Genomic DNA, 12,080 nt, shown 5'->3' with positions numbered 1-12,080 from the left:
GCTCTAATTTACAGTGTACATTTTTATGATTTCTTTGACAGTCTCTCTTATTGAGTAGTATCTAACTTGTAGATACTAACCCCGCCCGCAGCAGGAGGAACAAGCAGTCTCCTCTTGGTTCCTGAGCTGTGCCCAGCACCAGTGCATGAATAAATCCTTCAGTTAAGGCCTTGTCTTCATTAGGCTTTTAGCATGTGTTAGCTACCACAAGGTCAAAGCACACCCTTTTTTCCTCCAGTGGGGAGACACCCTGACAAGAAGAAGTAGGAAGAAGTCTTCAAACTTCCAGTTGCTCAAACCAAACTTTCCCTCCTCTCTAAAGGCTCATAGCTTAGGAAAGATCCTCTTATTACTTCTCTTCTCACATGATTTTGCTTTGAGGGGGCCTAGTGTTCTTGTTTGTCCAGATATTATCATACCTCCTATAGTTCAGATCTTCCTGCTCTGCCTGCTTGATCACCCTTTAAATCTGCTTAGTGCTGCACAGAAGCCCTTTCACTTTGTGCAAACACATCCCCTGAGGATCCACTTGGAAGTACCGTGCTAGGGCTCTGTTAAGAATTTTGATTTACGGGTGTGTTTACTACCCTGACAGATTTCATGCATTCAAACAGAATAAGCCTTGTGCAAAGACAGCCTGCCACCTGCCTCAGTCCTCATCAGCTTCCCAGGGTTTAACCCTTCACTGCTTTGTAGCAAGGCATGGCAGTTCAAGCTAGCTTATGGATGCACATTGGAACAGTGAGATACCTGCTAAAACAGCCTAGTTTTGAACCTCTCGTCTCCTCCCAAAAGGGTTAAATTAAATGTAACACACCATGACACCAGTCCCAGTTCAGTCTGTTAGTATGTTTGGGCAACTAATCAGTTAAGCATGATGATACTAAGATTGTAAGATCTATTCCTATGGAAGAAGTCTGTACTAAATGAAACTTCTCAGTAATCAATCCCTGCTCTAATTAATACAACATAATTTATCAATGTTATCTATGCAAATCCCTCTTTGAATACAGTAGTTGCTACACTGAGATGGGCACACGTGTAACTTCAGATACAGAAAGAGAAAAGGAGTGCACAGAGAAAGTAATTGAGTCTAACTGTAAGCCCTTAATAGCTGGATATGTTTGAGAATTTCATTCATGCTCAGAAATAAGAGGGAACTGGATCAAGTACTTTTGAAATAGATGTACATTGGTATGTTTTAATAATACTTAGCACTTAAACATGATCCCTTATATCTTTCCTGTTAATTATCCTCATTTTACAGATGGGAATACAGAGACTGCGAAATTAAGGCCGATGTTTTCAAACTTGTCTAAAGTTAGTCTCCTAAATTCATATTTAAATACCAAAATAAGCAGCCCGATTTTTTAGGCAAGTGGTAAACATCTAGTACCTGTGGAAATAAGGCCTCTTTGCTTAGGTACCTTGCTTCGGAACTGGAGACTGAAAACGTTGGCCTATGTGATTTGTCCAAGGCCATAGTGAGAGTCTTATCAGAGCCAGAATTAGAACTCACACCTTCCTGTTTCCAACTGGGGTGCTCAGATCTCTGGATCATGTCCCTCTGCGATTGTCAAATGCAAAGAAACTCCATTCCTATCACTTTATAAATGCTATAACGAGATCACTGGGTCTCATACTGTTTGACAACTGTTTCCCTCCCCCCGCCACCCGCTGCCAAATGTCACCAGCAGATCTTTGGGGGAAAATTACCAGCCTGCGCCCAGTCCCTGCCTTCAGACTTCCACTGATATTACTTTGCTCAGGTATCAAGAAGTAGTCCTTGCCAGGTGCCAGGAGCATCCCATACACCACAGAACTGATTCCAGCTGAAACACCCTGAGACTCTGCAGACAGATTCTGGAGAACATAGAAGGAGTGGTTGAATGTGTGGTGACATGGATCAGACATGTACTGAATTGTATAGTGTCTGTGATTAGTCTGACAAGCAAAGTGTCATGTCTGTATGAGACGTCAGATGTGGAATAGTGTCGCTATCGAGCAGCAGAAATACAGCACTCTGTGACTACACACTCCCATGCTGCAGTCTTGCACAGTCTTTCCTTAAAATAAACATTGCCACTGGGTTGCACTATGCTCCAGAGATTACAGCAAAGGGCTGTGAATGAGAAGGGTTCGAATCCACACCAAACCAACCACTCACCATATCGCCTTGGGTAAGTCATACAACCCAGCTAAGTAGAGAAAAGCGCACCTAAGCAGCTGATACAACATTCAAATAGAACTATTCTGGAGAAATAAAAGTTCTTCATCACCAATAGCTTCATCTCGAACACCACACTATGAAAAGCAAGCCCTCCACAGTGACCACTTTTGAACGAGCTGTTGTTCTAATAGGAAATTAAGACTATTACTTAAGTATAACCACCAGGCTTCTCCATCTGGACACTGACATCATTGATTATCGCACATCCAATGACCTATGGAAGCAACAAGAATGCTTGGATTTCCTCATGGCTTGGACTCCTCCAGCCCACCCTGCAATCTGATAGGTGGGTGGCCCAGGCAGCCTATTGGACACAGTGATCACAAGGTATTTAATTTACACTTACAGCCTCTGACATATCAGTGTACCATAAAGGGAAACACACTCTTTCCTGAGATCTGTCCCTGCTCGTGTCTGTGTATCTACAGTTCCAATCGCAAACTAAACCCACTCTGTGAAATGTCTTCTAGAAGACAACTTCTTGCTCAGCACCAAGTTCTCAATAGCTGGTGATGACTCAGAACATGGACCAGCAGAGAGTCATATATGGCAGCTGAATGATACCAGAAATGGAAGAGAAAGAAAGAACACCTTACTGAGCCATGATTCTCTCATTTGGCTACACATTACAACATCTCACATCATGCAAGGGAGCTGTTGCTGGAATTCATTTCTCAGTTAGCACCTGATCCATAGCCCATAGAAGTCAGTGGGAGTCTTTCCACTGATTTCAACGAGCTTTGGATCAGGCCCTTGTTTTATCCCAGGAAAGCAGAAAGGGTTAAAAACCTTCCCCTTGTGCCATTATAGACTTGCTGTCCATTTCTCTGCTGCTTATTAGATTGTTCATGGCTATTAGGTTTGTTTGAATAAGCTCTTTTGTTCTATAGAGTTTTCCCACGTCCCTTCATTCGCTAGGCAGTCGCGTGTCCTAAGTCAAAGAGGGGCTGTGGCCATGAATTCTTAAAGAAACTTTTTTCAGAGCAAGACATCTGCCTTGGAGGGAACCTGCCAACATCTGCCACACTTTTTCCATTTTCAAGACCCTTTCTTTCTGTCTTAAAAAATGCGGGAACAGATGTTAAAAGTTGTTTTCTTGTGAAAGAGTGTGAAATTTAGACAAATAGCAAAAAAAGAGCAGTCAAAGCTGAGCTGCCCCTTGCTTTTCGGGAAAGCGAGGTGGAAAGACAGGCTTTGCCTAGTCTGGAGAATCTACCTTTTCAGTCAGATCTGGCAGCGTGCAATGTAAAAGTAAAAAAGAAAATTGCAAAATACTTCCTTTAATACTATAGCAACATTTGCATTTGCCTGCATATTTCCCAGACAATCCCAGGCACAGATGTCCCTGAATGAAGGGTTACTTTTTAGCCATCACAGCTCTTTGATTCTAAAATAAAGACCTGAGCCCTGAATGAGAAATGCCAAAGAACTGCTTACAGCTAAAGCTGCCCTTATTGACATTTTGAATGCTGTCTTACAAACCAATTTTGAAATGCTCCTACCAAAAACATAAGTCATTTGCAAAGGCTGTGGTATATGAGATTAAAATATTAGATCTCACTCTTCAGAGCACACTGCACAAAACAATGGGTCAAACTCACTCCAACAGAAAAACATATACATCATAGGAGTTACAAGAGGAACAGATATGGCCCCAAATGGTCAGATAACATTTAGGGTGACCTTTTCCTTGGGCCTCATTTACTGCATCTGCAGTATGTGTGGGCTAATCCATTTCCATATTCAAAACCCATCATTTGGATCTAAAAGCAGCCTGGTAAAACTCACATGGACTTCAACAGGAGCAGAGTCAGGCCAATGCTAAGTGTTGTTGAAAATCCCACATTAGTCTCTGACCCAAACTTGGGTACGAGCACATGATTAAGCATGTTTTACCTTTGGATAGCACCACTGATTACGTGTGTTGCCTATCATAGTCTAACTGTCCTTTTATAAGCATCTCTTTCCTGCTTGCAAGGAAGCAGTATATCAGTTTTCAAGACTTTGCCTTCCTGACTGGTACCACTGTTGGAAAGATTTTCAAATTGAGATATTGAGGAAGAGATATACTGAAATATAGCTAGTGATGATAGCAATATACAGAAACATGTAGGTAAGAAGTTACAGCTGAGTGTGCAAATATTCATATTCTCATGCCCCGTTGTGGCTGCAGCTGCAAAAATTATGGCCACCATTAAAGGTTAAAAGATTATATTTTTCTGGGACAGTCCCAGTTTTTCATAAGATGTCCCATATCCAAGGAACTTTCTTAAGGATGCCTGAAATGCCTCCCCCACCCCATTTTCCTCCTATTTCATTAATCAAAATGTTTAGGGTTTTTGTGTAACTTATAACTATAAGGTTCCAGACTTATTGCTATAACGAACAGTAAACACTTCTTGCATCCATTTCACTCCCATCACGTAAAACGTGTGCATTTCACATCAGCCATTATTCGAGGTCAAAATTTGGCATAATATGTCAGGCAATGACATTGTACAAGGAGTCTGATGAGTCCATAATGCACCTAGTCAACACAACTCCATGCTCTGACCCCTCAGGAATGGGAGGGAAAATACAGGGAGCTGATGGGGCACAGGAGACTGTGGGGAGGTTGTAAGGGGCACAGGAACTTGTGCAGGACAGGCAGTGGGATGAGACAGTGCTAAGAGGGAGGGGGATGGAGCTGGATACAATGGCAGCTCCCCAGGGGACAGGAGAGGGTGAGGGAATCCCCTCCAAGCAGCCAGCAGGGAGGCATGCATTTCTGTGTGTGCATTTGAGATCTAGCTCTGCACCTGAAATGATCCCACGTAGATCAGGAGGGGGAGACTTCCCCCTAAAGGCTCCAATATCAAGAGGCAGGTGAAAAACAAGGAGACAGATCATTGTTAGGCCAATTTTGGGATTTTGTGGAGTCCGACCCCAGAGGTTTGAATGCCAGGGGTTGACAGTATTGGGTATGATGACCCATGCCATGGAGAAGAGGGCAGCAAAGGGCAGGGGTGCGAAGGGAGAAGAGGCAGAATTCCGCCTCTTTCAGATCTGTTTTGTCACTGTCCGTGAGCACTCTGCAACCCTGCTGTGACAGCATCAGGTTTTGATTTTGAAAATAAATGGCCCCCCTTAATCGCTTCCTTGGGAGATTGGTCCTGGGGATGTAATTAAAGGCCACAGAAACGAGTAGATTCAAAGTGACAGCACTGAAAGCACAGGTGCAATCACAGTGGGTGTGGGACACTGGAGGGGAACAGGGGACAGACATGTCCTACAGCTTTTCACTCTCCTGTTAATGTTCCACATGAGGCAACCCTAACCCTCACTCCTGATCCTCCTCACTGAGCCTGGATTCCCACAGGAAATCTCTGGGGAGATCCTCTTCTAGTTTCCCCCTTGTTGTGCCATAGGGCCCCTCCTCAAACCTGACAGATCGCAGGAGATGCATGGGAGGCCAGGGCTATTTATACAAGAGCCCTGTGCTTCTGCACTGGCAATGGCATGAAAGTGACGGGGGAAGGATGAGGGAATTGTTGATGCACTGTCAGCAACTGGAAGTGTGTTTATGATTAGAAAGGCACTTAAGTTGCAAGAGCCAGAAACAGGTCTGGACTGGAAACACCCCTGAGTTCTGGGGGTTTGGATCCAGCACAGGAGGACAACACTGGGAAAGGGATGGAGCAAGGAACGAGTCTGATGGTCAGACAGGGAAAAGACTTACAGGGACCACAAGGCCAAAGATCAATGGAGCTCATTTAAATCACCAGATAAAGAGCTCATCCAGGAAAAGATGACAAGAGACCCACTGGATTGCAGAGAACCCCTCCAAAGGCAGTCAGGTTGAGGACAGGGGAGAGGCAGCAGCCCTCTCTCATCCTCCCAATCTGATGCAGTTGGTTATATCTTTAATAAAAATATCAGGAGAGTCCAGCCCCTTCTGCTCTCCCTGCTGGAATCAGGTAAGGCATTACAGGGTGAGGTCAATGTTAACTCCCACTCCCTGTATGGGTGAGGGGGTTGGAATAGGAGCTGAGCAGCCTGATGTCCTTCAACTTCATTTACACGAGTTCCCCACCTCCACACCCTGAGCAGCTCTGCAATGCTTCCCCATCCAGCACAGGAGCAGGACGGGAGGGGAGGCGGGGCAGGGCAGATCACTTCCCTTCCCCAGACACTGGGCCAGGCTTTCCTAGGAGACATACACTCTGTTGCAAGAGGGTACATGACCTTCTGGGACTTAATCATATTAAAAAACTGTAACTGATGGTCAAGAATGAACCTTATAGCGGCTATCCATCCACCAGACTCCAGTGCTGCCAGCTCTTATGGTTTCATTGCAAGTAGGGTGACCAAACAGCAAGTGTGAAAAATCGGGATGGGCGATAATAGGAGCCTATATAAGAAAAAGACCCAAAAATCAGGGCTGTCCCTATAAAATTGGGACATCTGGTCACCCTAATTGCAAGTCTCATGACATATGTTGTTCTTCTTAAAGCCCCAGCTCCTGGAGTTATGTAGTTATGTCAGAATCTCAGCTCTTTTTTTTTTTTTTTTTTTGGTTAGGTAAGTTTTTAGTTTTCCTGACCATGGAGAAAAGCTTGAAAATGTGAGCCCTGAAAGCCCTCAAATCAGAAAGACATGCTCATGGTTTGGGGGACCTGGCTCATGATTTTGAATACTTGGGAATGGCAGTACTGAGGACCTAACAGGAGTATCTCATCAGGGGGCAGTGTAACACCCTTTCATTTTCTATTGATAGGGATTACCTGATATAATCCACCTTTCACTGCTACCCTTGCAGAGTTAGGTGGTCACCCTTATTTGGTATTAAAAAATGCATCCTGGTGCCCATCTCAACACACACCCTCTGTTGTATATCAGAGAAAATGCATAACAATGTCCCACTTTCCCACAGAGTGATGTCACCACAGTCCTTTACGAAGCAGGGCACTCCTTTCCTCAAGAAATACTCTGAGAGCCTCGCTGTATTTTGATAAACTGAGAGCCTCCACGGGTAGCATAACACTTATGTAGATACAGCTCCAATACATACACAACGAGCAGAGCTGTAAACAGAGTATCTAGATAGACGGTACAGTATGTATATGTACATCTATAAATTCATACACACATGTATTGTTTAGGAGAGAGAGAAGAAGCGTGTATTTTGTTCTCACGGGTCTGTGACCCCCCACCCACCCTTGGGGGAGCCTGGCGCTCAGTGTCATCATTTTGTAGATGTGTGGTTGGGGAGGTATGGGAAGACCTTACAGTGGAAGGGGGAGAGGCTTTTAGTTCTTCTGAAGCTACCCAAGACTTTCCTGTCTGCTAAAATAAAGTGATACATTCAACACCTCTTTAAAAGAGATAATCTATCAGACTCGACAGGATACTAGCAAATCCTGCTTATTAGCAAAACAATCAGAAAAGAAGAGCTTGTTCATGAAAACCCCCTGAGATTTTCCTTTAAAAAAAAGTATAAAGGTAAAATATAAACACATAGTAAGGAGATATGTCTGTGTTCCTTAAACAGAAATATGCTTTTGCATTAGTATTTCAGAAGATGAAATAACACTTTCAATAGCGTAGTCAATAAAGTTACCCTTATGGAAAAATCCTGTGGAATTTAATAGGCATGAAACCCAAACTGTTCTGTAGAAAAGCAACAAAGGTCTATAGATAGTTGAAATATTAAATTCTAGGATGATTAAAAAATAGAAAGGGTTATTTTCTGTTTTATAAACTTTTTAGAGTACTTTTATACAGCTGGATTACACTTCTATTGAATGCTATTGGTTTCACCCATATTACATAATGCAGGACTATTCCATGAGGGATTTTCATATATGTAAATGCATAGTTTCCATAAAGGCAATTGTCTATTGACTTTAAGGTAATGATGCCTTGTTAGGATATTTGTCAGAGACATAAAATAACCACTGGATGCATTATTATTTCTAACAGTGGAGATTGTTTTGTGTTTCAAAGCCTCCGTTTGGATATACGGTAGGAGAGGTTCATATCTTGCAAGTAAAAAGTGCAATCAATTCAATATGATAATAAAATAGATTAAAAAGCCCAGAAATTTAGAAGAAATTCTCCCAGGTGTAACAATAGGCTGTAACCAGTTGAGTTGCTCCCTGGGAATCTGTGTAAATTGAGCAAGGAGCCATGTGATCTGCTCAGTGCTCCCATTTTGAATCTCTTCTTCTTAACAAAAGCTTTCTGCAAAGCAAAGCTTTTGTAGGCAGGACATCTGTCGCTGTTTGTGGGGGCAAGTTGGCCATTGAAAAGAAGCAGTGACCTGTCAGCCTTGATTGATGGCCACAAGCCTCTGGTCTCGACCCCTCATGTGGGAAAAGAAGTCCAGCCAAGGAATGCCCTTATTCACATGTTAATTCTGGGCTATAAATACAGGCAGCCTTACAGAGGAGAGGCAAGAGAAGCAAAGAACCCTTCTGAAAAAGGAACAGCCGGCTACCCAAGTGCTTTCTTTCCCCCTTGCTTCCCAGCATTTAGGGCCAGACAAGCTGGATTATAATGACTGCCACGGCTATGGCCAGCAATGTGCAGAAACTTTCCAACACCAAAGAGGAAAGGAAGGTAGGTCATTTTATATACAGATTTACACCTACCCTGACATGTGTGGTGTATGGATACTGCACATAAGCATGTGGACTATTATTTAGACAACACTCACTGTAGATGGTGCTTCACAACTGCAAAAATGATAGACCAAAAATAATTCCTTTCATTATAAAGATGTTTACAGGGTGTTTTTAACACTCTGGGCTGCATTTTCTTCTCACTTTACACTGATTTTACATTGGTATATCTCTGCTGACTTCAGTTGAATTACTTCTAATGTACACCAGTTTAAGGAGAGCAGACTCAAGCTTAATATGCATAAGAAAGCGTTAAACTGGCAGAGTGGTAATGAGATTATAGAGCATACAATGTCTCTCCTACTTCGTACCACATCACCCTTGGATCCTCTGATGCCACTTGTAGAATGTGGCTCTTAAGGATTAAAAATGAGGGGCCCAATCTGTCCCCGACACTGTCCCCAATGGGAGTTCTGCCAGTGAGTGCAGTGGGAGCAGATTTTATTGTGATAAAACCTTGACATTCCACCTCATAAATCCTATTTTCTTTTTTAATATCTTCCTTTCAGTTAAGAAAGCCTCTGATTGAGCGAAAGCGAAGGGAAAGGATTAACAACTGCTTGGAGCAACTGAAGGAAGCAGTCGTTGGTGCATTTTGTTTGGACGTAAGTGTTGAGTTTGTCATGTCTTCCCCCCCACCCCCCTTTATTTTCTAAAAAAACAAGCCCAGCATCATACAAAACAGTTCTTCTTTACTGACCTACTTTTTTTTTAAATAGCAATCTAAACTTGAAAAAGCAGATATCCTTGAAATGACAGTAAAGCATCTCCAGAATATCCAAAACAACAAGATCATGGGTGAGTTTCTTGTTTTTGCATTTTTCTTTTATTCACTGCATCTTTCAGATGTGGAATTTATTTCCAACCCTGGGCGGGGGCTGCATTTTTAATCAAGTAATGTTTTTTGCAAAAACTTCTTTCAAACCTGATGACACAGAATGTCTATTACTGGCATATCTTCTAGTTTCTACTCTTTGCCACTAGAGGGGAATCTAAAGCCAATGCCTTTCAGTAGATGGGTTAAGTTTGTTTTTTTTCCATCAATGATATTCTCTTTCGTTTTAGCCTTGTGCCACAATTTATAACAGCAATGAAATCAGAATTGTGGTACCCTGCTTTTTGGAATGAAGTTGTGACCAACTTTTTACTGCTTGATTTTATTTTTCCAACCACAATGATCCTTATGGAAAAGCCCTAAAGAACTGATTAGGGGTTAAATCAATAGGGGCTTTATAGCAATTTAATTTAAAACCTATAGAATTCAAGAGAGAGTTATATTCTTTCTGTAGAATTTTTAAACTATCCTATAGAATCCAGACTAGAATGCTAACCCTGTTATGGAATCACACAGGATGGTTTCAAGCCCATAGCTGTTATATAGTAACCAAGGCTATCATTCTCAGTTAAGTTCTATAGGAATTTTCCAGAAGAGGCAATATATTATGAACTTGTTGAATGCTTGTTTAGTCAAACGTAATGTACTGCTAGCCCTGTGCACTTAAATGACTTGAATTGTCTCCTGTTCTAATGCAGCAGATTCCAAAGTGAGTCTCGAAGCTCAGCAGAGGTACAGCACTGGATATATTCAGTGTATGCATGAGGTTCACAACCTCCTCCTGACCTGTGAATGGATGGACAAGACTCTTGGGGCACGATTATTAAATCATCTCCTGAAATCCTTACCCAGATCCAGCGAGGAGACCTGCAAAGCAGCCTTAAGGTCCTCGCCTCCAGCTCACCAGGCCCACACAGTGCAGAAATCCCCTATCTGCAAGAAGGGGAATACCTCAGGGTCAAGTCCATCTCAGGACCAGTTCTATTCTGTGGAGGAAAAACAAGCTTTGAAAAATTCATTTCAACCACAACCACTATCTCTCTTTAGTCAGCCTGATGTGTCACCTTCCAGCCAGATCCTACGGCCAAATTTTTCTCATAATAACCCTAGTATGGGATCATTAGATATGTGGAGACCATGGTAAAATGTATTTTATATTTTCCCTTCTAATCTTAGACACTTCTATATGTATCTTATAGATATGCCTCTTTAAAACACCTGTGGAGCAAATCTGTTCCAGTAGGTGTACTAAAGACCAGGGTACTTCAAGCCGAAGTAAACCTAAACGTAGCCTGCATTATAGAAGGCTGCTATTATTTTGTATTTATTTAATACATATAAGTTATTGTATAGAACCTCTTTTGGGCTTTTAGTGTACATTAATTATATAACTTTCTTATTTTCTTATGTTATTAAAATAATTAACATCTAATTAATAAAACAGAACTAAGGAAATACTGTCTTTTGCATTTTGGTTTCTGCCCACATTTCTTTCAGATCTCACTTAAACTACTGAGATCATGTCCTTGAAGGAAAGAGGACAGGCTACACCCATTACTTCAGTGCAGTGGAAGTAACAAAAAGGAGAATTTAGCGCTAGCCTTCTGGAAATGCAACATTCATTCTAAAAGCTTGGTCTTCAAATTTTTAATATTAATATACATTTAATCAGCGTTCTCTGTATTACCTGTTAAAACTAGGCTATAACATGTTCACTTGAAGAGACAGTGTTTTATAAAGAGCCAAGTAGATAGTGGCTTCTGTTTATTAACAAAAATATATTGTCTGGTGCTTTGTATCTAAATTTTTTTAAAAAAAGTATAAATAAGTATTTGAAAGTTCAACACTGAAGTTTCCCTGTCTACTTTTCTTCTCTCCATTGGGCATGCACAATGATCTGTTCTTGTAAGGTTGTTCCTAGGTGCTTGGCTGTTAGTTTTTGTTGTTCAGAAAAAGCAGCTCGCTGCACACATGTGCAAATCTGAAGAATTAAATGAATCTTGTTAACATATGAGATTGTAAAAAGGTCAGATGTTGAGCCCATCAACCTTGACAAATTCTTTAGGTTATACTAGTGAGCAAATTCCAGACAGGATATAAAGACCAGAAGGTAAGATTCCCTGCAAATCCTACCAATAAGTCTGGGAGGAATCTGCTCAACTTGTAGACAACATTTGGTCACAGTTTTTCAAGTCAAAGGCAGTTAAAACTTCTTTACAGTTAAAAGAGCAAGGGATCTCTTAAACAAACACTCTGCATACTAATTAATGACACCCCCTCCCCAACAGGGGACTAATTATGCAGACTGATCTGTTTGATGATGTGTTGAAAGAGTGAAAGTCATCACCTTGGG

General features: G+C 41.7%; 1 protein-coding gene across 1 annotated transcript; it reads left to right on the top strand.

Annotated features, from left to right (window-relative positions):
* Window positions 1-8,485: 8,485 nt before the first annotated feature.
* Window positions 8,486-11,571, top strand: LOC125642455 (transcription factor HES-4-like). The gene is made up of 4 exons (XM_048863866.2): window positions 8,486-8,830; window positions 9,402-9,497; window positions 9,612-9,690; window positions 10,426-11,571. The coding sequence occupies exons 1-4, from the start codon at window positions 8,768-8,770 to the stop codon at window positions 10,869-10,871; spliced, it is 684 nt and encodes a 227-aa protein (XP_048719823.1). The 5' UTR covers window positions 8,486-8,767; the 3' UTR covers window positions 10,872-11,571.
* Window positions 11,572-12,080: the final 509 nt, after the last annotated feature.

Source organism: Caretta caretta, chromosome 9 (genome assembly GCF_965140235.1).
Source record: "Caretta caretta isolate rCarCar2 chromosome 9, rCarCar1.hap1, whole genome shotgun sequence".
Lineage (NCBI taxonomy): Eukaryota > Metazoa > Chordata > Testudines > Cheloniidae > Caretta > Caretta caretta.
Note: the sequence above shows the minus strand (reverse complement) of the source record. Positions and strands in the feature narration are given on the sequence as shown.

Excerpts from the sequence above, each read along its gene's own strand:
- LOC125642455 (XM_048863866.2), top strand. The coding sequence starts at position 8,768 with ATGACTGCCACGGCTATGGCCAGCAATGTGCAGAAACTTTCCAACACC. Across the intron at positions 9,498-9,611 it reads TTGGTGCATTTTGTTTGGAC|CAATCTAAACTTGAAAAAGC; the intron begins GTAAGTGTTGAG and ends TTTTTTAAATAG. Across the intron at positions 9,691-10,425 it reads CCAAAACAACAAGATCATGG|CAGATTCCAAAGTGAGTCTC; the intron begins GTGAGTTTCTTG and ends GTTCTAATGCAG.